General features: G+C 47.1%; 1 protein-coding gene across 2 annotated transcripts in view; it reads left to right on the top strand.

Annotated features, from left to right (window-relative positions):
- BRWD3 (bromodomain and WD repeat domain containing 3) overlaps positions 1-27,105 on the top strand; it is a 1,253,402-nt gene that overhangs the window by 491,309 nt on the left and 734,988 nt on the right. For both annotated transcript variants that reach the window (XM_086918755.1, XM_086918756.1), the window contains 2 exons: positions 5,662-5,738; positions 6,085-6,262. In XM_086918755.1, coding sequence (XP_086774881.1) covers positions 5,662-5,738; positions 6,085-6,262 — 255 coding nt within the window. The remainder of the gene's footprint in view (positions 1-5,661; positions 5,739-6,084; positions 6,263-27,105) is intronic.

The following is a 27,105-nucleotide window of genomic DNA, read 5'->3' as shown; positions in this document are numbered from 1 at the left end:
CCTGCAAACTGTTAACTTCATATTTTGCCATAGGAATACATTGAATGTTTTTTCTTGAAAATTGTTTTAAGTGTGGAGTTGGTTTGTATGGAACATTGAAAAACTGTCTATGTACTAAAAGTGAATTGCTTACCTTTTGTCTAGGAAATGTCCCAGTGTGACATCTAATGAGAAAAATTCGCCAGACAATGATCTGGAAAACCTAATGCACTGCTCTAATCACTCAAGTAGAGTGTTAATAGGTGAATCTTGGGTAATTAACCTTAAGGTTAAACCAATCGATCAGTGATTAACCATAATGATGAAAAACACAATAGAATGAACAACGTGGAGTCTTCTGTGTTTCAGTTGAAAAGTCTTTATAGGAAATCAAAATATTCAAGGATAATGTTCAGAGTTCACATAATCCAGACGTGGAATGTTCAAACAACTCTTCAAAAACAGTTCAGCTTAAAAATCCCAATGCATTTCGGGCTAAAGGGACAGCCCTTCATCAGGGGCATCTAGAGAAACAATACAGTGTTTGAATAAAAATACGGCAGCTACAAACAATCATGAGCTCAAAGGGGCAGAGGAAGACATAGGACGGAGAAGTGCATGTGAAGAGAAAAATGAAATTTAGTGAGTCAAGAACGTAGAATAGATTCGTGAAAGAGGAGTAATTCAAGGAAAAAGGGTGAAAAAACCTTTACGATCCCTAAATTAACATGCGGGACGTAGTTGTGCCATGTGTGGCGTGGGTGTGGAGAGAAACTATAACCAGTTCCATAAGTTTCATGCAGGACGTAAAGGTACAATCTGTAGCGTGGAGATGGAGAACTGACATGAGGGTGAACACAGGCTTGCAGGGCCTTTGTCCTTTGCACGCAATTGTATATATTGTTTAAACTAGCATCTACTGTATTATCTTCCTTTTTTTAAATATTTGTGTAATTGAGTGCATCTAGGTTGCTTTCTGTCCAGTGTGACATCTAGACATATCACACTGATTAGCAAAAGTAATCTGGAAAGTAATCTAAAACGTAACATACATAGTAATCTGAAAAGTCATTTCGAAACATTGACTTACCTGTAAATCAATCAACTGCATTTGAACCTGCATTCAATTGTAAAACATTGAATACGATTTTGCAAATCATTTGTTACACGTACCTACACCAGGCTCGGCTTGGTTCTAAGAAATACAACAACATACTATTTTTGATACAAACAAATTGGTCTGAGTTCAGTTTTTGAGTGTGTGACATCATTTGCTGCCTAAGTGTGTACAACAAATTCTTAACACTACTCTCTGATGCCTTACTGCTCCCCCACACTACAACAAATCGACAGTAAGGTTCTATCTACTTTTACCTCTGACTACCTCTGGGATTCCACTGAACACTGTGCATACTATAAATCGTTTTGGTATAGTATGTACAGAGCCAGCTTCCTACACATGAGGCCATTGAAGTTCCTGGATCCAGTCTGACAGCTCGGATTGAGTTGCAGGGGCAGTCATTGTACCCTCTACAAACCCAGAGGCTGAAGTCTGTTCAAATGAAGCAAGGTTTTCCTGCAGGCATACATTGGATACACAATTAGTTTAGCATTCCGTTTTTGACTTTTGAAGTGCACCCTAAGTGTTGTATGTAAAACCCCAGCAACCATGTCAAGCTGGATTTGACATTCAAGCAGGATTTGACACTGTAATATCAAAAGAAATGCACACGTCCCCAACCTGCATATTCTGTTGGGTTAAGATGGGTCATCTCTGCCCATTCAGATCTGCATATTGTTTTCTCCTTGGAGGAATCTCTCACCCATTCACACCTATTTAAATGCTAATTACTGGATGGCAGAAGCAGGAGAGCAAGTGAAAATGGGCTTCCAAAAGCTTTAGGCAGGGAAAAACTGGCTTTCCAAAATAATCTTTTCCTTAATATTAATCAAGAATCTGGCTTCACCATTGAATTGGATTTGAATAACTATTAAAAATAGCTGTTTAATTGTTGTTCTGGCTGTTTCCTAACCAAAATTAGTAATATTATATGTATTATATGTAGTAATTTAACCCTGTGTTTTCATAAATAGCCAGCCTTGCTACAGTGAAAGTAGGTTTTAGGTATTTTTCATTGTAAGGACATTTTTAACATTAAATTCCTACTTGTTCGACTTTTAGATACCTTATACCCTGCCTTTTGGACGATAAGGTCTACATAGGGGGGACTTATACGTTAATAAAAGGAAAGTTGTGACCTATCAAAAAGTTTTATTATGATAGCTAGAATGGTAGTGTTTCAAGCTGCCACAGTAAGGCTTGAATGGTAGGCCTGCAGCTATGTATTACACTGTAGTGATTGGCACAATATCCATGACATTCAACTTATAGGCCCTGGGTACATTTTGTCCCATATATTGAGGACTTGCATGTAAGTTAAATTTACCAATTAGTAATATGCATTTTGTCCAAGTTTACAGGGGGAGCACAGGCTTTACTACTGGTTAGCAGTGGTAAATTGCACAGAGTTCTTAAATCAGTAAAAATATGTGGTCCAGCAATGGGTGAAAAATCTGGAATGGCCAGGCAAAAATTCCGGCAAAGGCTGCCCCCATCGAAAAGCTAGGGTAGATTAGGCAATCCTTTGGTGGGTTTCCCTACTCAGACAGTAGAACGTGGACAATTCACCTTTTCTGCAGTGGCATTTGTCTGTTCTATGCCCCTCTGAGCCTATCTGTACCCCTCTGCCGCCATCTTCCCTAGCCAGTTACCCGATCCATGGAAATACCTTCCCGTCGCCTGCAGAGCCCAAGTGTGACTTGACCAACCCTACCTTATTCACAGGTGCAGCCAAATTGGCGGACAGTACCACTATACCCAGAAGGGTGATGTGGCCAATTCTGCCTCCTAGGTGAGACTTCTGTTCCTTGGTTAGGACCCACTCTGCCCATAGGACAAGCAACAAACAAAGGCCACTGATTGCTGCCAGCGTCAGGAACCAGTCACCATCTTCTGCCAGGTGGAGGCTTCAGTCTGGGGCCTTGGGTAGGTCTTGCTTCCATGAAGGTTCTTCGTGGGGTTTTAAGTAGACAGGAAGAATGGTGCTCTTGACAGATAGCGGTGAAGTAAGAGATATATAAAGAGTAAACACAGTTCTACCAGGTCAGGGGAAACCCAAACAACCCCTGAAACATGTGGGCAAGGGCCCACCCTGTAAAATTTAGATCACGTCCTGTGCACACATTAGATTAGTCTTTCAAAATGTCTATCAATGATGTTCATATATTTAAGCAAGAATAATAACAGGGTCGACACCAGTGGATGCTTTTTTGAGCTATATTATGGACCTTCTTCAAAGGGTAGTTACCCATGACTCTTCAGGGCTGAGGATAACAAAATGATATGGTCCAGTACACGATTAATGGTCCGAAAGATTCTTATAACAAAAACGTGTGGTGAAGCAAGGAAAACACCTCCGTGTGAGTGGAAACCCTATTAGAACTGTGAAAAGGACAATAAGCTTTTGACTCCACAAATTTGGAAAGAAACCTACTGTGAAGTGAGTATTATTAAAGGAAAAACATGGGAATGAAATCTCCTGATATACAGGCAACGATCAACTTCAAAATGGTCGTAATCTAGGTCATGTAATAAGAACCAATTGAACACGACGATGGTGGAGTGACACGTGAGTGCGTGCAAACGGAGTGACTTCAAAATTACAGGAAAGGATTGAAAAGCAAAATACATAATCAAAACGAGCTTATTTTTTCAATGGTTAAACAATCAAAATTGAATAAAAAAGGGCAGTTCCATGTATCTGTGCACCAGAATTCGTGGATACAAAGCAAAAACTTAAAAAAGGATGGGCGATGGGATGCAACTGACTGGAGCACAGCTAATGAGAGTGACAAGCCAACAACTGAAAAGGAAAATTAATAGGGACCAGCAAAACATGAAAGATCTGGGGTGACCATGCAGAAAAGGCGTTTTTTCTTCACCAGCCATGATGCTGAACTTATTCTAAGTTTATGACTGTTTTAGGTCCTTTTTTGCCATTTTGGCTGTGGTAATTTTAAGAAATGTAGTTTGAGAATAGGAAGAGGTTTATTCTTTTGTGGGTGGTTCATGTCCTTCTCAAAACCCCTTCCTTAAGCCTCCTTCCAAAACCTGTCTCCTTTAGTCATAAATATTTTCAGCAGCTCCTGCTGGACTTACTGTTAAATGTGCACCTACATGTACAGAAATCCCTGCAGTAGGGATGGAGATCTCTGCAGTCCGCAGATAGGAGAGTCGTAGGCACTTAGGTTTGTGAATAGCATTTTGCAGTTCATTAGAAGTACTACTAAACATACTACAAAATGAAATTTGTGAATGGTCCCAAAATCACTTGTAAAAGTGTGCTGGAGCCTGAGCTTCAGGATCAAAGTGCAGGGGCTGGGGGAGAAGGAGGATGCCCTTTGTGAAATAAGAAGAGGTCTATTGAGAGGAGTACAGGACAAGGGGCTGGGAGTGACCCTCTGCCATACACATACCAAAACAAAGGCATTTTATGGACGACATTTTAGTAATTGTAATAGGTAATAATGTGCATTATTACCTCAATATTTTCAAGTCGACTTTTATATTGTCAAACACAATGTTTTTACATACATTCAGTTGAAGTCTCAATTCCCACTTTCCCAGGTAAGCATGGCTTTGCACTTGATTCACAGCCTGCAAGTTTGAGTTATCCTATTCAGGAAATAAATATGTACTTGTCTGTTGCTGTGGTTATTCAGAGTTTATTTTTTTGTTTTATTTTATGCTTTCACATCTCCATTGTATTTGTTCTTAATGAGACAAGTATTACTGTGTTACACTCCATTCTAGGTACAGTTTGACAGGGTCTGTTAGGGTGGGGTGGGAGACTGGGTAGCACTTGAAACCCATCCACCCTCTGGTTGAGAAAAAAACTGACATAATTAACTGTTGGATGGGGTTCCATTTTTAATGTTGTTTTACTGTTGAACCCTGTGCTCATCACTATGGTTTCAGGTCCTGATGTTTTGATCACTGCTGTTAGGGTCTAGAGACACAAATGCTGGCTTATAAGAAACAACAGCAAACCAATAGTTATTCTTATATCTATAAATTAAAAAACAGTGGAAAGCCACTGGCCAATTAGGTCATTTGCTTTCCACTTAGGTCAGTGGACAATTGCTTCTTGCTGTTCAGCAGTGTATGTGGTGGACAGCAGTTTACAGATATTTGTTGCTGGCACCTTAAAACCATGTTGTAAGCCCAGATAATTTACACTCACTTTTACCAAGGAATCTTGCCTTTAGAGGCGATATAAAACTGGAGTGATAAATATGAAAAATTCACCAGATCATCCATCTAAAGGTTCATGGTAAATACACGTTCCTTTTGCGTATCATACTTTTAATGTATGGTGGGTTCGCAGTGGAAAACACTCGAATTTCCCAGATTAAATTCCATTTGAAATTTAAAAATGACAGTTATTTTAATTAGAAACTTATCAAGTGTTTAATTGGGAGAACGTATACCCAGCCATACTTAATTTCTTCCTGTACATCTGTGATTTTAACTGTACTAATGGAAAATGTAAGTCTCATGTAAATAAGACCTGTGGTGTGACATATCCATAATTACATTTTTCTTTTGGGTTTCCATACAAGGAAGAGGAAAGGGCTGGTCCGAGTGATGCTTCTGCAGATGAAGCAGGGGGTGCATGGCACAGCGAGACGTCTTCCAGGTGAATATGATATTTTTTTCATTTTTCGCAATTGCTTTATTATTTTTCAAGGGAAAGGTAAAATCACAGATGTTTGTGAAAATGAATAGAGTATATTATATCTTTTAAAGAAATTGTGACGTTGAGCGATGAAGTGAATGGATATGAATAATCTTGGAAGAAAATCAAGATTGGTCTGTTAATTGTACAGTCTTTAAAATTTGCATGCAGAGTGAATTAGTTTGTTCATAAACTGAATTTGGAGTTTTTGAGATAGTAAAAATGTTATTTTGAAAACTTAATTTGAGACATATTTGAGAAGTTTACTGTTCTTTAAATTGAATGTGACCTTTCTGTTCTTAAACAGTGAGTCATCTAGTGAATATTCAGACTGGACAGCTGATGCCGGAATTAACCTGCAGCCGCCCAAAAGGCAAACTCGACAGATGACAAGAAATGTTTGCAGTAGCTCGGATGAAGAAAGTACAAAGGATAAAAAGGAGTTGGAAGAAAAGCCGAAGAAACCCAAGCAGACTAAAAAGAAGGTATATGGGCTAAACAGATATTTTAATAAATGTGGGAGGTCTGGTTGAAAACTGACTAAACTATAGACACACTCATTAACTTCTGCAAGTAGTTAATTAGCACATGCACAAAGACAGGTCAGGTACATTGTTTTTTATTTATTTATTTATTTTTTATTTTAAATTTTCACAGCGACAATACACAGAAACATTACAGTTCAAGAAGCATAGATAATCATTCATTTGAAAGAAGAAAGTCATTGGGCAAAAAAAAAAAAAAAAAAAAAAAAACACCAAGAGTGCAGCATACATCATATTATTCAATTACATTTAGAATAATCTTGCAGAGGTAGTATACAGGGAAAGTAGGAAACTTCCTTTTGTTCAATTTCTTCTCAGCTCATTTGTTTTCGAAAATATTAGTCCTCATAATAATCACGGAAGGCTCCCAAAATTTTCACACCCAGTTGTCTCTTCCTAGACCTCTTTACAGAAAAAAGCCCCCATTCCAATTTATATAAATTATACCTTTTTGCTCGCCACATTTGAAAAGCAGGTGGATTTTCCTGTAACCATTCATTTGCAATACACAGACGTGCTACCGTCATAGAAAAAAAAATGAAATATCTATGTTGATATAACACATCCAGCGAGCTGTTTGTGGGTATTTTACCCAATACCATCATAGCGGGGGTAATCACAAAAGGCGTCTTCATAACCATTGTCATAAACTTTTCAATGTGTGCAATAAAGCTCTGCAATGTAACACACCCCAAAAAAATATGTAAGCTATCAGCATCATCCTTCCTACAACGAAAACATTTACCGTCATACCCACTCCCCCATTTTGCCATTCGTACCGGGGTGTAGTATAAGTCAAACAAGGTTTTAAAAAATTGTGCTTTTAAATTTGCAGATATCTACAACTTCAATATCGGCCTCCCCTAAAGCGGTCACCCACTTCATCTGGCCTACCCAAAAGAAGTATTTGGTATAAAGATCCAATCCTAACCTGCCTTCTTACCCCTTCCACCACCATATTTTTTTGTATGGCGGCATTACGACGGGCTAAAAAATCACAAATTTTTCAAAATTAAAAAAAAAAAGTGCTAGGAAATGAAAACTGGGTCTTTAACTCATCAAAATATTTACAAATCCCGTTGTCCATATACATATCACCCAAGTACCTAACACCTTTCCTCTGCCAATCTAAAGCTATACCGTCATAAAATATACCTGGAAGTACCTTATATGCTTTAAAAGGGGTATAGTATGTAATCTTCCCCATTCCATTTAGTTTTGAAATCCATTTCCATACTTTAAGTGCCCTGATCAATACTTTAAAATGAGTGTTTTTAAAGTAACTCCCGTCCACTTCTAGGACTAGACACTGCTTAGCAATTGGTCCTAATAAAATTTCAAAAATTGTAGGAGCAGTGGCAGTATTAGGGACAATCTCCCCTGTGATCATTACCCTCATTTTTAGCAAAAAACATGTGACATAGTACAGATAAAAATCAGGCACCGCCATCCCCCCTCTATATAGAGGCAAAGCCATAAATTTCATAGCGCGTCTAGGTCTCCCTGGACTCCATATAAATTTACCACAAATCGATTGTAGGTGCTGTATACTCTTTTTAGGTATTTCCAATGGTATGGACCGAAATATATAGAGAGCTTTCGGTAAAACATTCATTTTTACAATATTACATCTGCCAATTATTTAAAAATACAATTGTTCCCACCTATCCAATGAAGTTTTAATTCTAGAGATCAACGCATTCCAATTAACATCCACAAGCTCATTCATACTTGCTCTAATTGGTATCCCTAAATACGTAGCTTCTTTTACCACCCTATCATCCTGCCATACTAAGGTGTCTGAGCATAGAATTTGCGTCTTTGATTCATTAAGCTTATAGCCCGTTACCCTACCAAATTCCTTAGCCAGCCTCTCTATTTCTATATTGGCAAGTGCGGCATTCTCTGTAGCCACCGCTATGTCATCAGCATATGCAAAAACAGAAAAACAATAATCAAAAACTCGCAAAGGTGGAATAAGTGTGCTCTGTATTAATTGTTCAATAAAAGGATTAATATATAAAGCAAACAAAAGAAGAGGGGAGCAGGGGCACCACTGCCAAGTTCCCCGTGTTATGCTCAAAGAGTCGGAAAGCATTCCCATAGCAGATATCTTAGCCTTAGGGGTTGCATATAGCGACTGTAGAGCAGCAATACTTTTCTGACCAAACCCCATTTGATCCATAAGTCGCCACTTGTAGTCCCACTGAACACGATCGAATGCTTTCTCTGCATCCAATAAGATAAGCGATAACTCTCTTTTTTTCCGACCCCGCAAGATCGAATAAAGTTATTACTTAGTTTACGTGATCCACCGTTCCTCTTTTGGGTATGAACCCGTGCTGGTATTGAGAGACTAAGGGTGTTATCACTGTAGACAAACGGTTGGCCAAGATCTTAGAATATATTTTATTATCACTATTCAATAATGATATTGGACGGTAAGATCCAACCAAGTCTGGGGGTTTACCCTTTTTACAGAATACCGCAATCGTAGCATCCGACCACGATTGAGGAAGGTAACCCTCCTGTGCCAGCCGCATTACCTTAAGCAACTCATGCTTAATAATATTTAAAAAACTGCCTATACACCTCTCCGGGGATTCTATCAGGCCCTGCCGTCTTTATTAAAGCCAAACTTTTCCCCAGCGTTTTCCAATTCCACCATAGTTATCGGTGTATCCAATTCTTCTAATTCAACGGGGTTTAATTGTTTCAAACCCTCATCAAATATTCCCATCGCAACTCCTTCCCCTTCTACAGGGCTCTGCTCAGTATACAGCTCAGAATAAAACTGCTTAACAATCTGAAGAATCTGAAAAGGGTCAGAATGTGATATCCTCATTCATGTCTCTCAATGCCTGGATGTTCCTAGCTGACTCCTTCATCCGCAATCGTACCGCTAACCGTTTCCCAATGATTTCACCAAATTCATGGCTTTGCAACTTACAAGTTAAATATTTTCTAGCATTCTCTGTACTCCAGAAACCCAGAATATTTGCTCGCTCCTTTGCCACCTTATTCTCCAGCTCAAATATATTATCCGTACCGGTCACTATCCACCTAGTTAAAGAAGTTGCCTCACTTAGCTGCTCATAAAATGAGCTAATTCTTTTTTAGATTTCCTTTGTTGCCATGAACTGAAACTTATGCATTCGCCCCGAAAACAGGCTTTAAAAGGGTCCCACACTGTTCTGACAGATGCGGTCCCGTTATTGTTCCCAAAAAACCTGAATCCAACTATCTATGTACTCCTTAAATTCCATATTCAGAACTATTTTTCGATCAAATGTAAAATTGAGACATTTAGGTCTACTTAAAGACCCAACTATTTCAAGCACAATTGGAGCATGATCCGAACTGATCCTTGGGAACAACCGAATTGTTGCCCTCCCTGGTACAGAAACAGGTGAGAAAAAATAATCAAGTCTTACAAAATTTTTGTGGGGATAAGAATAGAAAGTAAAACCACTATCCTGTTTTCTAATATTACCCCACACATCCACTAATCCTTGATCCCTAACTAGATTATAAAGTGGCTTAAAGACTCTAGGTTTTCGCCCCCTGTACTTATCAGGGCCATCCTGCAGTGCTTGATTCGTCAAATTTATATTAATATCTCCACACACCACCACCGGTTGCGGCCAGGTAGTCAGTTCAGAATTTATTCCATTTGAAACCTCCGCATCGTCCAAATTAGAGCCGTATACCGTGCAGAGCGTAAACTTTTGCCCCTCAAAATTACACTCTGCTATAGCCCAATTCCCGTTCTTATCCATAACTTTACGATCTACTTTAACGAAATTTCGTCTAGCCAAAATGGCTACTGGTTTGGCCTGTCGCAATAATTAAAGAAAGCCCTAACTCCTTTAATACACCCTTCTTTAACCATGGAATATGAGTTTCTGTAGTAGGGGATCTCTGTGTATAGTCATAATCTAGTGAATAGTCCCGCCCATGTGCGTGGACCCCGGCAATCAAAAATAATCTCTTAAGTTGTCAAAACATGCAGAAAACTGCAAAGACACTTAAGAGAGAATTTAAAGACAAATAATGCAGCCTATATCCACAGGCTACACTGTCCAGTACTTCAACTAGAAATTCCACCAAATAACACCACACATAATACAGCCTGCCCAGTTTCTACCATAGAGAAACTTGCCTCCCCCAGTAAAAGACACTGGAATGATAGAGAGGAAGGCATGGACAGACAAGCCCCATAGGCTGCCATTATGTGGCTTAAATAGGATACTGTGCCTTTAAGAGAACTTTCCAGAACTTCTCCCAGTATCCCAGAATGCATAGCAGGTCCCTCTACTTTCAGTTCTTTTTTCCGGCTCCTGCTTACAGGACCCTGGCATTGAGCTCTCCCTTGTTTCAAGGGTTTATTGGATATTTGGCACTTTTGTGTTTTAAAAGTGTTTCAGCTTTCTTTCTTGGTGTTCTCTTTCTCTTTTGTGTGCTGATTCAGGTGTTTTAGGGCTCTAAAATGCCTGGCCTTTTTGATAAGTGTCCAGCATGTGGGAGGAAGAAGGCCAAGAGTGATCCCCACGATGTCTGCATCGTCTGCCTCCCTGAAGATCATGTCCCTGAGGATTGTGTCATCTGCCAGCAGTTTACTGCTCGGACTCTGAGGGACAGGATGAAGATCAGGCTTTCTGGCCTTGAGGAAAGGCGTCTGCAGGCTGCAGGTGGGTCTAGGCAGGCTGGGAAGGTTCCCTCTGCCTCTGCTGAGGCCTCTGGGGGGCTCCCCAGAGGCAGGAAGTCCAGCAAACGGTCCCGGTCTCCGTCGACGTCGACGTCGAGAGGGATGACGGCGGTGTGCTCCCCTTCTCCCCGGGGCTCCGGGTCGAGACGGCGTGACGGCTCGACGTCGAAGGGCCTGGAGAGGTCGCCGTCGAAGCCACCATCGATGTCATCGTCATCGTCAACGTCAAGGTCTTCCTAGCGACGTCGGAGACGAAGTGACAAGCATCGGCGCTCGCCGTCGAGGCGACACCGCCAATCGCCGTCGAAGCACCGGTCGACGTCGAGGGGCTCCTCGACGTCGAGAGCGTCAAGACAGAGGAATCGACGCTCGTTGTCGAGGAAGGAACGTTCGACGTCGCGGAGGCGGCGTACGACGTCACGGAGGAAGAGGTAGACGTCGAGGGGTAGGCGTTCGACGTCGAGGAAGAGGAGGTCGACGTCGCGGAGGCGGCGTTCGACGCCGGAGTCGCGGAGGCGACGTTCGACGCCAGAAAAGCGACGCTCAGCGGCGAGAAGAAAGAGGTCGGCGTCTAGGAGTCTTTCTGCCTCTCAAAACGGCGCAAGAGGGATTCTGGTCCCAGAAGTCAGACTGCTTCTAGTGGAGGGCGCAAGAGGAAACGATCACCTGCTGAAGGGGCTGGTTCTCAGCCCCCTTCGCCTAAGGGGTCACCGGGCTCGGTTTACTCAGAGGTGTACACGCCATCTCGGCCTCGGTCGCCACCTCACCTGTTCCTAAAGAGGATCCTCCACCCAACCCTCCACTTCCATCGGGCAACCCACCGCCACCAGTTCCTCCGCATGGGTCCGCCCCGCAGCCGAGGGTTCCTCCGCCAAGGTCCACTTCGCTGCCGTCTTTGCCTGTACCTCCTAAGGGGACCCCAAAACCTAAACCCCGAGAGGAGCCAAGGAAGACCCCACCACGGAAACCGGTGGAGCGGCCACGGGCCGGCAGGTCTCGCTCTCGCTCTGGGAGAAGGGAGAGATCGCGACACAGATCGTCCACGAGGTCGAGACGCCGCCATAGGAGGCGCGAATCTCGCTCCCACACAAGGTCCTCTGGTACCAGGGACTATTCTCCTACCTTGTCGAAGTCACCGGACACGAGGGTGTCCCCGATTGATGACCTGGTGGCGTTCCATGATGTCCCTTTACGGGGCGCTGCGAAGTTGGGCATATCCTTGACGGTGCCTACCCCTAGAACGTCAGTCATTTTTGAGACATTGCATCAAAAACACCTGTCTCGTCCTCTCCTGCCTCTGGTGCCGGGCCTGGAGGAACCGGCTATGGCCCTGTTTCTCACCCCTGCGGTGACGAAGGCGGCTCCATCGAGGCTGCTGAAGAAGTACCGGGCTCCCGACTCGGACTCTGCCTTTCTGAGGGCGGAATCCCCTCCAGACTCTGTAATTGTGAGGGCGGCCCGCAAGCAACATGCCACCTCCCCGTCATCCATGGTTCCCCCGGATAAGGAGTCCAGATGGATGGATTCGGCAGGGAGGAAAGTGTGTGGAACGTCGGCTACCTCCATGAAGGCTGCGAGTGCCACAGCGCTGTTGGGACGCTACGACTGCGCCCTATGGGACTCCCTCCAGCAGTTTGCGGAGCTGTTACCCCGCGAGAAGCGCAAGGACTTCCAGGAAGTGCTGAATGAAGGAATGCTGGTGGCTAACCAGATTATCAGTGCTGCAGCGGACTCTTCCTTGTTGGCAGCTCATGGGTTTTGCCTTGGGGTTAACCAACGACGTCACGCCTGGCTCAGTCTTACGTGCCTGAAACCGGACGCACAGCAGAGGGTGGCCAACCTACCATTCTCCGGCGAGACCCTCTGCGGGAAGAATGCGGACGATGAGATGGCCCGCATGAAGGCGGAGGCTGAGACGCTCACGGCTGTGGGCCTGGAGAAGCCTAAAGAGACGAAGAAGACGTACCGCCCTTTCCAACGGTGGTTTGGTGGGCAAGGCAGAGGACGTGGCCAGGCTTCGGGACAGTCGCAACATCAACAACAGTTCCATAAGCCATTCCAGAAGCGCCAGAAGGGCAGAGGAGGCCAGCAGTCGGCTCCAGCGCCCAAGGGCCAGGCTGGGTCTAGGCCCTAGGAACCTACTTCCCCCGGATCTGTTACCCACTCCGGTAGGGAGAAGCATTCAATTTTTTCTGGCAAAGTGGAGAAAAATTACTCAGGACAAGTGGGTGCTGAATATTGTTTGCAATGGATACAGTCTTCGGTTCACCAGCCCTCCTCCAGCAATTCCACCGGTCAGCTCGCAGTTTCAGCTGCTTGAGCTTCAGGCGAAAGCGGATATCCTGTTAAGAAAAAGGGCGATAGAAGACGTACCTCTGTCTCAGAGAGGAAGAGGTCTGTACTCCCGGTTCTTTCTGGTTCGCAAGAAGGACAATAACGAGTTCAGGCCCATTCTGGACTTGCGACAGGCAAACAAATGGATTCGCAGGGAAAAGTTTTGCATGCTGTCGTTGCATCAGATTTATCCTCAGTTGCAACAAGGAGACTGGCTATGTGCTATAGACCTACAGGATGCTTACTTCCATGTGCCCATTGCACACAAACACAGGAAGTTCCTGCGGTTCCAAGTCGGCGCCAATCATTATCAATACACAGTACTCCCATTCAGACTGAAGTCTGCGCCGAGAACATTCTCGAAGTGCATGGCGGTGGTAGCAGCACACCTGAGGAAGAACAAGGTGTTCGTCTACCCGTACCTGGACGATTGGTTGATCAAGGCATCCTCCTTCTCGGAAGCGCAAGCACACTTCCAGAAGACGTGCGTTCTCTTGAACAAGCTAGGGCTGCACATCAACATGGCCAAGTCTGTCCCGACTCCGGTCCAATGCATACAGTACTTGGGAGCCTCCATCAATACGCTGTCAGCAAGCGTGTCTCCTTCGGAAGAGCAACGATTATCTCACCTTCGGAAGGCTCAGGCTCTTATGACAACTCCATCTACAACAGTGAGGACGGTGTCTTCTCTACTGGGATCGATGGCCTCTTGTATCGTCCTGACGCCGCACGCACGGCTGCACATGAGACCGCTGCAGGAGTGCTTGGAGGACCAGTGGGATCAGAGGAAAGGATCTTGGGACGACAAGATTCGACTGTCGCTGCATGCTCTTCAGTCTCTGAAGTGGTGGTGTTCAGCGGAGAATCTCCTCAGAGGGGTTCCCTTTCACAAGGACATTCCCACGCAGACTGTCGTGACGGATGCTTCTCTCCTGGGATGGGGAGCGCACTCCGGGACTCTACAGATTCAGGGAACGTGGTCACCGATGGAGGCCAAGTATCACATCAATTTCCTGGAATTCAGAGCTGTCCACTTGGCACTGAAGGCCTTTCTTCCGTCCTTCCAGACCAACTCTCTGCTTGTACAGACGGACAATACCACCACGATGTATTACCTCAACAAGCAGGGGGGCTCGAGATCGCGCACTCTGTCACAGGAGGCGCAGGCGATCTGGCACTGGCTCCTAGCCAGAGGACTGACGATAACGGGTACCGATCTGCCAGGTGTGCAGAATGTTCAGGCAGACGCACTGAGCAGGCGGGTTCCGGAAAACCACGAGTGGGTCATAAACGACGAAGTACTAGGAGAAGTCTTCGCAAGGTGGGGAACTCCAGACGTAGATTTGTTCGCCACCGCCGAAAACAGCAAGTGCAGAGACTTCGCCTCCAGGTACTACCAGCAAGGGACGCTGGGGAATGCGTTATGGATCGACTGGACGAACAGCTTTCTGTACGCTTTCCCTCCCATTCCTCTGATTCCGGCAGTGCTCATCAAGCTGGCCCGGTCCAGGGCTCGGATGATACTCATTGCCCCGGAATGGCCCAGGCAGTGGTGGTTCACGGACCTACTTCACCGGACTCTCCTTCCTCACATTCGGTTGCCGTGCAGGCCAGACCTTCTCACGAAGTTCGGGGAACGGATGTTACACCCCAATCTCTCGTCTTTGAGTTTGGCGGCATGGCTCCTGCAATATGGCCATCTGAATCTGCCTGAGGATTGCATGGACATTGTGAGAAGGTGGCCTGATATGCAGTGCTCACTATTCTAGTGAACACTATGTATCAGTCCAGCAACCCTTATTGATGATTGGTTGTAAGTCAACCTTATAGACCAGCTATCCTAGTAGCGTGGATACGAGCAGTCTAAGGCTAAAGACTCGAGAGGGCGTGTTAAGCCAGCTGTTATACCACACATATACCCCTTGAATACCCAGTGAAAGGACACCACACAAGTGTTATGAAAATAAACAAGATATTTTTTAAGAATCACAACAGCCCTGTACTCTTTATGAGGACAGGGTACTAAGCACAACACAAAACTCTTACGAAAATACTTAAGTTAGCACAGTATATACAAATGCCCGAGGGGCACGGAAAACCATATACTCTGAAAGTGGAATGCGAAATTACTAGCAGGTAAGTACAGTACTAATAGGCTTTGGAATCGCTAGGTCTTGACTATAGAATCTTTAGATTACTTCTAGGAGGCCTAGGGGACTCGGGTGCAGAGTGTGCACTCTCACGCGTGATGCGGGACAAAGTCTATGGTAGCTAGTAATGACAAAGTTAGTGTTCTCGGGCGAACCCGACCTGGTAGGAGGAAAGCGAAAGTGGATTCTGACCCTTGGATAGTGAGGCTATGCTGGGGCACCGAAATGCCGAAGTTACCTAGCCCGGGGCTGCAGCTGCATAGGTCTCAAAAGACGTCGGGAATCCTCGTAGACGGACCAGGAGCCTGGAAGAAAGAAGTTGCTGGCAGGCGACCAGTGAAGAAAGTTCGATGGATCCAAGCCTGGATCAAGGGAAGATGACACCTGAAAGCAGAGGGGACCAAGTTCGAGACTACTAGCCAGTAGTCAGGTGGCACCAGGAGGGCACCGGATGGTAGTCACCTCGACTAGGTGAGTGGGTGACGCTGTGCTCGCACATCTCACGGACCAGGAGGCGTTGTCGGCGACCAGGATGGAGGAGCGAGCTGTCCCACAATGGATGAAGCTGTCGGCGTCGCTGGACCCAGGATTGGGCAACAAAGCCTTTGCAAATTCAAGCCCACGCGGTGGACTCAAAATGGCGTCTGGAGTGGACCAGGAGGGTCCGGGGTGCTTCTCTTGAAGAAGGAAGCAAGGGCCAGTCTGGAGCAACCAGACCAGCAGCAGTGATGTCGTCGGGCGTCGTGAAGAAGGCCACAAGCCAGCCGGCTAGTAGCCACACAGCGCGGTGAGCAGGCAAAAGCAGAAGGGCCCCACGCAGATCGTGGAGATACTGGAGGGCTGATCTTCGGTGCTGGAGCTGCTCAGGGTTGGGGCTTCTCGGACCCCAAAGCACTCACCAGTGGAGCACACGGTGGGCTTGTTGCAAAGAAGTTGTGCAGTCTTGGCGATCGTCGGTCCCTTGAGGTCTCGTCGCACTCACAGTTCTCAGCTTTGCTGTAGAGGTGAGTAGAGGTCAGAGGTGCCAGGGAAGCCGGGTCTCGTCGAGCTGGGTCGTCGGATTCCGGAGGAAGGACTTGCAGCAGACCGCAGTGTTCTTAGGATGGTGCCTGCTTGATGCAGGGTGACTACTCCTTAGCCACAAGGGAGAATCTTGAAGAAGGAAATCTTGATGTCTTTCGAAGAAAGTCGTGTCTTGATTCCAAAGATGATCTAATTTGAACAGGGGGCCCGCTCCCATCTTTATACTAAAAAAGGGGGCTGACCCGGTGACTAGATCCTGCCTATGGGTGGGACTAGGAGGGGGGTGGTTACACCCCTCTCCCATGCCGGACTTTCCCCAGGCCAGGGGCTGGTGTGCCCCTGGAACTGGTTCTGACTGGCCTATGCGTAGTGAGCACCGGGGTGCCACTCAGCAGTCACCTTCCTGTAAAGCCCTGCCTACCCAGGATACACAAAACCCTGTCTGGGACGGTGCTAGCACCGCCCACGACAGGAAACCCTTTGTCCAGGCACCCCTCGCTGGAAGGACTCCCAGCTGCAGGGGGTCAGACTCGTGTCTGTGGTGGCAGCATCCATTTTGTGGAGCTGAGGCTTCGTTTAACTTTAACCGGGGTTCACAGTTACATACATGTCGTGTCCCTCTAGAAGGGTGGAATGCTAACCCCGTCGCCAGAATTGGCGAGGGGTTAGTATTCCAATTCGTATGACACCTTACTCGACATGTTTTGATAAAGTAATACCAAAGATAGCATTTAACCGCGAGGATTATAATGCACTTAAGAGTATATGGTATGCAATATCATGGAACAGCTATTAGGACTTGGTTCCGCAAGCTGCAGACGGGCTCAGCTCATGCCAGAGCACCATCTCACACGATTCCACGCACTCTGCCTTCAGGATTGTCAAGGCCTGCCATAGGAGTGACTGATAGGAATCTGTGTGTCCATTTTAGGGTTAGATATAGGTATACTATATCTACAGCAAAGGGTGATTACACGACTTTGCCCCAGCTGTCATGCAGCCAGTTGTGTCAAATTTAGGAGGCCCGCCAGGGGTGGCATAATACATGCTTCAGCCCCAGGTAGGCCCTGGGTACACCTATGCCCTGAGTTACAGGGTCTGATAAGGTGGCCCAGTACCAATTGGAAATGTACCTAAGGTACATGGAATCCATTTTACAGAGAGAGCAGTAGACCTGGGGTCCTGATTGGCAGGGTCCCAGGTCGACTATGTCAAAAACCAGCTAAAACACAGGGCAAAAAGTTGGGGGCAACCATAGTCAGGAGGTACCTTCCTACAGACATACTGAAGGAGTCTAAGAGGCCTTCCACTCGAACTTCATATGCTTACAAGTGGAAGAGGTTTTGTATCTGGTGCCAGTCTAAGAACCATGACCCTACGACCTGTAAGGAAGATGTCATCCTTCCTTATCTTTTACATTTGGCGCAGTCTGGCCTTAATGTTCATTCCATTAAGGTTCATCTTGCTGCATTGACTGCCTACAGGAAATGTCCTTCACAGACTTCCTTTTTCCAGATCCCTGTGATCAAAGATTTTCTGGAAGGATTGAAGAAAGTATTCCCTCCTGTCAGGCTTCCTTCGCCTTCATGGGAATTGAATGTGGTGCTGTCCAGATTGATGAAGGAGCCTTTTGAACCTATTCATAAGGCTTCGTTGCAGCACCTGTCCTGGAAGGCGGCGTTCCTCGTGGCCATTACATCGGCCCGCAGGGTGAGTGAAATTCAGGCGTTGTGTTGTACTGAACCTTATACTGTGTTTCATGCTGCTAAGGTTGTTATGCGCACTCACCCTAAATTTCTTCCCAAGGTTATTTCTGATTTTCATGTCAACCAGACCATAACTTTGCCTACGTTTTTTCAGAACCCTTCGTCTCCAGCGGAAAGGTCTCTCCATTCCCTGTATGTTAGGAGGGTGTTGAAATTTTATCTGGATAAAACCAAAGATATTCGTAGGTCTGACCAGTTGTTTATTAATTATGGATCAGTCAGGACGGGTCTTGCTACCTCTAAGCAGTCCATCTCTAGGTGGATTGTGTCCTGCATACAATTATGTTACCAAAAGGCTAATAAGACCTTAGGAGGTAAGCCTAAGGCTCATTCCACCAGGGGCAAAGCTGCCACGACGGCTCTGCTCCGTAACGTGCCGATTGCTGAAATCTGCAAGGCAGCCACTTGGAAGTCGGTTCATACCTTTGCTAAGCATTACTGCCTGGACACTGACGCCAGGGCAGACGCTCAGGTTGGGCAGGCTTCGCTGCGGAATTTGTTCGCACAATAGTGGCGTTATTTTCTTCTCCACCGCCGCTTTGGTGTGGGGATGGGCTTGCCATTCTATTCACTAGATTATGACTATACACAGAGATCCCCTACTACAGAAGGAGTAGTTTCTGTCCTGTAACTCCAGTTCTGTAGTAGGGGTATCTCTGTTATAGTCATAAGCGCCCGCCCTCCTCCCCGGTGGAGATATTTTGTCATGTACGGAATGCGACCGGTCTGGCGTGCTTCACCTTCAAAAAGAACTGAAAGTAGAGGGACCTGCTATACATTCTGGGATACTGGGAGAAGTTCTGGAAAGTTCTCTTAAAGGCACAGTATCCTATTTAAGCCTCATAATGGCAGCCTATGCGGCTTGTCTGTCCATGCCTTCCTCTCTATCATTCCAGTGTCTTTTACTATGGGAGGCAAGTTTCTCTATGGTAGAAACTGGGCAGGCTGTATTATGTGTGGTGTTATTTGGTGGAATTTCTAGTTGAAGTACTGGACAGTACCCCCACCCTCCCATCACTGAGGCTTTAGGACCGCTGGTCCTGTAGATGCAAGCTTTACTACTTAGAATATACACAAAAGAACAGAGTAGTAGTTACCCATACTAATACCCCAGGAGAAGGAACACACAAAAGATAGATAACATTCTACTCACAATAATTAATTTCAACATGTATCTCAACAAATATCTCAACACATTTCAACATCATCTTATGCTGCTCCGTAACCCATTGATCTAGATTTAGCGTACAAATTCAGTAGCTGAGGCAATATTCGTAAAAAACTTGGTTTGATCCTTAGCTACAATTTTCAATTTAGCTGGGAACAGCTAGAAGGCTGATGCCCCCTTTGCCTGGCACTCAGGAATTAGTTGACGAAATTGCCATAGCAATTCGACTGACTTCTGACATAGATCAGGGCGGACAAAGAATTCAACATCACCAGCCTTCCCCTTTTTATCTGGTCTCGCAAGCTTAAACACCTCATCTCGTGCCAGAAATCTGTTGAATGCTACTAATATTGCCCTGGGCTTGTTTTCTTGTACTTGTCCAGGCCTTAACTGTATATTAAAGGGAAATCTGTGCGCCCGTTCAACCTCACGTTCCCAATCCCACTGAGTTACACCAGGAAATGCTGTTTAAACAACCCAACCACAAAACACCTTGGGTCTTGCCCCTCTTTCCCCTCCGGAATTTGAAGCACCCTCAGGTTATTGCGCCTGGTACGATTCTCAAGGTCAGCGAGTTTCCACACCACGTCTTCCTTTATCGAGAGGCTCTGCTCCACTACTGCCTTCTGCTGCCCAAAATCGTCTTCCAGATTCGAAACCCTGGTTTCCATTTCATTAATTCTAACCAAAGAGTCCCCGTGTGACTTCACCAAGTGTCTCACAGAGTTTTGTAATTTACGACATATATTTTGGACTCTTAGACTTTCTTCCTTGGTTTCTTCTCGGTGCTGCATGATAGATTTATAAATTAACTCCAAGGAAACCTCTGGCCCTCTAGCATCGTCCAAAACCCTTTGTACCTCTTGAAGCTGATTCTTAGCAATAGTACCAGTCTCCTGATTTCCTTGGCTCATGCCCAAATCAAGTTTTCTCACAGTTTGTAACTGGCCTTCCACCAATGCCTCGAGATCATCAGTAATTCAGCTACCACCATCACTACAGTCAATTATGGAGAGCTGTGCCGAGTATTGCTCAGCCAGATCCTCACAGGAAGAATCAGAGTGTTCTGACATTGAATAGAAATCGCCACACTCCTCTGTACTAGCCTCTAAACCTCCACGCTCATTAGGAGCTGTCCCCCTTTGCAGTCCAGGACTACTAGCAATGCCCTGCATAGAAAGTTCAGCCCCATCTGGCAGTAGTGAAACCTCACCATCTTTATTCTTCCTCTTTTCCATTTCTTTCTGCCTCTCCGCTGTTGCAGTGAAAAGCGCTGGTATTTTCTTGCTGCCTGCAACTCCCGTGATTTTCCCCTTCTCCAAACGACCAGTCCCCTGATTATGAACGCCATCTCCCTTTTTTGGGGATTTATTCACGACTGCACTTCCTTCAGCTCCCTGTATAGCCCTTCCCTTCTCACCAGCCTCTCCAGGGACTTCAGCCGGTCCTTCTTCTTTCCCTTTTTTACTCCGAGTGACCTTAGGCGGCATCATGCAATCCTACACACCGCTAGGTCTCCCTCTGTCCGTAGAGAAAATTCACGTCTTCCACAGCCACTTACTGGTGGCCTCCTTACTCCTTGCTCCACTGTTAGCGGGACCGCAGCTGCGCTCGATCCTAATCGCCTCACATTCACTGTGTTACAATGTATCAACATATTCCAGCAGGCTCGTAGGCCAATACAATTTTCAAAGCGCTGCCTCCCGTCTCCAAAGCCGTCCGCGATTCACTCGAACAGCCAGCTGCCATGGCTCCGCACCATTCCACTCGGTGAGCTCGATGGGCACCGACAAGAGCACGGCACCTCCACCATCTTTACTCCACTTTCTCGGCCCAAAATCATCACCTGCAATCAGCAGTTTTCTCCAGCCTTCTTTCCTCAGCTCTTCGCATTTCCATCGCGATCACCCCAGCCTCCGTCCACCACTCCGGGCTCGACACATCAGGGTCCCGCAAGAGAGGTAACGCCTACGCGTTCTGCACGGGCGCCATCTTGCCTAACAGGTCAGGTCAGTTCCAAGATGCTATCTGTGTAGGCCCCTCTCAGAGCTAAGGTACATGAAGATAGGCCATGTACATCCAATATAAGCATAGGTTGTTATTTGTGTGTGAAGCATATATCTGTTGGTGATTCCTACTCTATAACCATTAATCTCATCAAGTGTTAAGTAACAGACTTTACATGATTTTCTTAAATTCATTTTTTAGCTGCTGACAGCTCTCGAATGTCTCACCCCTACACAATTCTGAAGCCCAAAATGCATTGGGTCACAGTCTTTAACTCAAATAGCTTTTTCTTCCAAATGAATCAGAATAATTTTCTTGACCAGAATTTAAAGCATCTTGACACAATTGGACTCAGAGGGTCTGCATCTGCAGTCTGTTGATGCGTACAGGAGACCCCACTTGCCTGCTTGCTGCTGCACTCATACTTTGTGGAAAAAGCATTTCTCATTACCAACGACCTGACTACATGAAAGGTTCTTTGAAAATGCTGCTTAATAGGGTGAATGTGAAACTAAGTGGGTGAATTCTTTAAGCAGAGAATAAACTGCCTGGCAGACCCAGAGACTGAGAAGTCTCTCTGCACTTATGAATATTTAGGTCTGCCTGGCAGCTTCATCCACAGAGTATCAAGTTTGGCGATTGCTTCAGGGTTCAACCTTTGCAGCTGAGGCATCCTTTGCAAGACTGTGTAGAGGTCAGGGATCGATCAATCAATCAATCAATCAATCAATCAATCAATCAGAGCATTTATATAGCGCACTACTCACCCAGAGGGTCTCAAGGCGCTAGGGGAGGGGGGTCCGCTACTGCTGGTGACAAGGCCCTGGGTGACCGTCTTCCTGGTCTCGGTGGGGATCCACCGGAAGATCTTACATAGCATGCGCAGGATGTTGAAGCACGAAGAGGAGACGGCGTTGACTTGTCTGGTCATGTAGAGGGAGGAGTCCAGGATGAAGCCCAGGTTGCGTGCGTGGTCTGTTGGTTTGGGTGCGCTGCCTAGGGCGGGGGGCCACCAGGAGTCGTCCCAGGCGGAGGGTGAGGATCCCAGGATGAGGACTTCCGTCTTGTCCGAGTTCAGTTTCAGGCGGCTGTTCTTCATCCATTCGGCTACCTCTTTCATCCCTTCGTGAAGGTTGGCTCTGGCGGTGGTGGGGTCGTTGGTGAGGGAGAGGATCAGCTGGGTGTCGTCGGCGTAGGAGATGATGTTGAGGTTGTGCTGGCGTGCGATGTTTTAGAGGGGACTCATGTAGACGTTGAAGAGGGTTTGGACTGAGCGAGGAGCCTTGAGGAACGCCGCAGATGACTTTGGTGGCTTCTGATCTGAACGGGGGGAGGCGGACTCTCTGTGTCCTTCCGGCGAGGAAGGAGGTGATCCACTCTAGTGCCTTCTCCTGGATTCCGACGTTGCTGAGGCGCTGTACTAGTGTACGGTGGCAGACGGTGTCGAAGGCAGCGGAGAGGTCCAGGAGGATGAGGGCCGCCGTTTCTCCGTTGTCGATCAGGGCTCGGATGTCATCGGTGGCTGCGATCAAGGCGATCTCGGTGCTGTGGTTGGCCCGGAAGCCAGACTGCGAGAGGTCGAGGGATCCGTTCGTCTCGAGGAAGGCGGCCAGCTGCTTGTTGACGGTCTTCTCGATGACTTTTGCAGGGAATGGGAGCAGCGAGATGAGGCGGTAGTTCTTGAGGTCGGTGGGGTCGGCTGAAGGTTTCTTTAGTAGAGCGCTGAGTTCGGCGTGCTTCCAGCTCTCCGGGAAGATGGCGGTGTCGAAGGAGGTGTTGATGATGTCCCGCAGGTGGGGTGCAATGACCGCGTCGGCCTTGTTGAAGACGTGGTGAGGGCAGGGGTCGGTCGGAGATCCGGAGTGGATGGAGTTCATCGTGCGGACGGTGTCTTCGGTGCTGATCGGGGTCCAGGCGCGGAGGGTGGTGGTGGGGGGCGGTGGTTCGGTCGTGGCGTGCGTCGGTTGAGTGCTGAAGCTGTTGTGTATGTCCGCGATCTTGTTGTGGAAGTAGGCGGCGAGGGAGTTGCAGAGGTCTTGCGAAGGGGTGATGTCGTTGTTTCCGGCGTTGGGGTTGGAGAGCTCTTTAACGATGTTGAAGAGTTCCTTGCTGTTGTGTGCGTTGTTGTCCAGTCGTTCCTTGAATGCAGTTTTCTTGGTGGCGTGGATCAGTTGGTGGTGTTTTCGGGTGGCGAGCTTGAGGGCAGTCATGTTGTCCGGAGTTGGGTCTCTGCGCCAGGCTCTCTCGAGGACTCGGCAGTTCTTCTTGGAGCTCTTGAGTTCGTCGGTGAACCCTGGGGCTCTCTTGCTGCAGGGTTTGGTAGGCGGGGTCCTCAGGGGGGCGAGGTCGTCTGCGCAGTCGCTGATCCACTTCGTGAGGTTGGTGGCCGCTTGGCTGGGGTTCGGTGCGCTGGTGGGTGCGTTCTTGCTCAGGGAGGTCGCGAGCTGGTTGGTTGCGATCTAGTTCCAGCTTCTGCGTGCAACCTGTTGCTGGTGGTGGTGGGTCGTGGTCCTTCTGAAGCTGAAGTGGACGCAGCTGTGGTCCGTCCAGTGGAGTCCGGTGGCGTGGCTGAAGGCGATGTCCTTGCTGGATGAGAAGACGGGGTCGAGTGTGTGTCCGGCGTAGTGGGTGGGGGTGGTCACCAGCTGCTTGAGTCCGAGGTTTGCAAGGTTGTCCAGCAGGCTGGTGGTGTTGCGGTCGTTGTTGTTCTCCAGGTGGAAGTTGAGGTCCCCGAGGAGGATGTAGTCGGCGGAGGGGAGGGCGTGCGGGCTGACTAAGTCGGCAATGTCCTCGCTGAATTGTGTGCGTGGTCCCGGAGGTCTGTAGATGAGGGTGCCTCTGAGGGTGGTCTTGGGGTTGATGTGGACCTGGAAGTGCAGGTGCTCCGCGGGTGCAAGGGTGTCGTCAGTGTTGGTCATGATGCGGATGGTGTTCTTGTGGATGATGGCGATGCCTCCTCCAGTCTGGTTGACGTGGTCCCTTCGGATGATCTTGTAGCCGTCTGGGATGGCGATGGCGATGTCGGGTGCTGAAGAGGCGTTCATCCAGGTTTCCGTGAGGAAGGCGACGTCTGGGGCTGTGGTGTCGAGCAGGTTCCAGAGCTCGACGGCGTGTCTGTGGACGGAGCGGGTGTTGAGCAGGATGCATTTCAGGTGGTTGCTGCTGTTGCTCGTCTTGGTCTTAGTCGGTGCTGGAGTAGTCCCGGTCCGGATGCAGGCGAACTTGCAGGAGTGGCAGCAGAAGGGTCCGCAATTGCGTCTCGGGGCGGCTCGATAGCATCCCGGGATTCGACCGGCGTTGAGTGCGTAGAGTTCGGTGGCGTCGTAGGTCCGGCGGGTGGGCTGGAGTCTGCGGGAGCCAGGGGTCCTGGCACTGGGCGCGGACGGGCGCAGACGGGCTTACCTTTGGCGCACCTTCGGCGCTAAATCGGCGCGCCCGCTGCGCGTTTGCCACTCTGCCATATGAGGAGAGTGGGGGGGGGGGTGGAGCGAGGGAGGGGCAGCTGGGAGGCGGGAGCGGGGCGGCGAATGGGAAGAGTCCAGGTCCAGGTGGAAGGGGGCGGGGCCGCAGGGGATCAGCGGCGGGGAGGTGGCGGGAAACACGGCGGGGGCACAGCAGGTAGAAAAACGGCGGACAATGAAACTTTAGGCATATAAGGGAAAAAGGCTGGGCACAGAAGCAGGGGAGACAGCACCAAACACAGGGGAAACAATGACGAAATAACAGTGGCAGGATACAAACGTGCAGCAGGGGAGAAGCCGAGCAGTCAGCAGGAAGCGGCGCTACAAGGTGGTGGTGCAAAAGCAAGGCAGTAACAATAACAGTAATCCTCCTCCTATTCTGCCAAAACCACCCCCCCCACAAAACTGCTTTCTTTTATTCTTGCAGGAGCACATTCAACCTGTAGATGGGTGGATGTTTCTGGACCTCAGACCAGTGGGTGCTGCAAATAGTTCAGTGCGGTTTTGCCTTGTTTTCTGTATGACTTGCCACTGGTTACCCCTTGTTGAAGGAGGTTGTTACTTTCCTCTGCAAGTGTGTGATAGAGAATTTGGAGAAAGCAGTGAGTAAGAAATATTATATTCCTGCTATTTAGCTGGTCCTGGAAAAGGCCTGTGCTCAATTTTGGACCTCAGATTCCTAAACACCTTTAGAACAAAACAATAGTTTCAAGATGGTTGTAGATCAGCAGGGTTTAAACATTAAGGAAGCCTGCTTCTTTCCATTCTTAAGTTTTCACAGGTTTTACTTGTGGTGGAGGAGGACCCCTTCCAATTCACTGTCCTACCTTTTTGGCTGAGGTCGACTACATAAGTGTTTGCAAAGAATCTGGCAGCTGTGGTGGTGGTCACCTATCTCCAACAATTGGATGTACATGACTTCATGTATCTTTATGACTGCTTGATAATGGGAGGTTCCCCTCAGAAAGGATTTCCTGTCATAGTTGTCAGACTGCGTACTTGTTTAACCATGTGGGCTTCTTTGCCAATTTTCCTAAGTTGAATCTACATCTGTCTCAATACCTGTTGTTTATAGGGGTGGTGTTGCATACAGACCATCTGAAGGCTTTTCTTCCAGATCGGAAGATTTGAAACATTTAGGCTATGATCCCAATGTTTTGTCTCGTTGTAACATTCAGTTTTCTAGCTCATTCTGTGTCTTGGTTACCTGTCCAGTTTAGAGGAAAAAGTTGCGTCTGCTGTAACTGTGGTTTGAACTCTTCCGAAATCTTTGGGATGGGCTGACAGTCCTCCATTAAGTTTTAAATGTTCTTTAGTGATGGACATGCTTAGGCGGTGTTTCTGATGTCTAGTCATTATGTCCATCTCAGAATTCCCTAAAGAGGGTTACAGACACCCTTTCCCTCGGTTTGGGACCATCTTGTAGACAATTCAATGGGGGACATTTGGTCTCTTCTGTAGAAATATCTTCATATCTACCTGCTGCAATTTATGGTGATTCACTGGATATTGAATTTGTTTCTACCTTCTGTGCAAGGTAAAACTGTTAAAGTATTTACAGACAGTGCTGCTTCTGTGTGAGATAGGGCCCAGTCATCTCTGTGCTGAAGCACTTGATTTCTGGCTTTTAGTATTATCAAACCAGGTTCAGATAGTTGTAAGCCACTTGGCAAGTTCGTTGAATAGGGTAGACTCCCTAGGCCTACGTTACATTGCCTAACGGGCCTGGGGACTTGCTTATCAGAGATCTTTTGATCTGAGGGTGCCGTATCGATGAATGCTAGCGAGGGAGTGAAAGTGTTGTGTGGGTGCGTAATGACTCAAATAGGTCCTGGTAGCCTACAATAAAAACACTTTTCAAAACACTTTTACTGAGGAAGGGTACCATAGCTAAGTAAAACAGTAGTGCTATCAGGTGGTCTTGAAGTACCAGGATAGCTACTAGTCTCAGATGTTGACTAGTTAGATGTAGTCGGTCAGCATGTTTCGTGCCATGAAAGCCCCATGGTTGGGTGGCACTTCATCAGGACCTAGAAAAAAGTATTGTACCAGCCCCTGTCTGAGGCCTGGGGTCTCCTCGCTATAAGAGGATGGCCTATTAGTGTGGACCAGAGACCCCGGAGTGGGTGCCGATCTGTGTTTCCACCTACAAGAGGGAGACATAAG

The sequence above is a fragment of the Lissotriton vulgaris genome, chromosome 4_1, assembly GCF_964263255.1.
Source record: "Lissotriton vulgaris chromosome 4_1, aLisVul1.2, whole genome shotgun sequence".
Taxonomy (NCBI): domain Eukaryota; kingdom Metazoa; phylum Chordata; class Amphibia; order Caudata; family Salamandridae; genus Lissotriton; species Lissotriton vulgaris.
The sequence above is the reverse complement of the archived record's forward strand: the minus strand, read 5'-3'. Positions and strand labels throughout refer to the sequence as shown.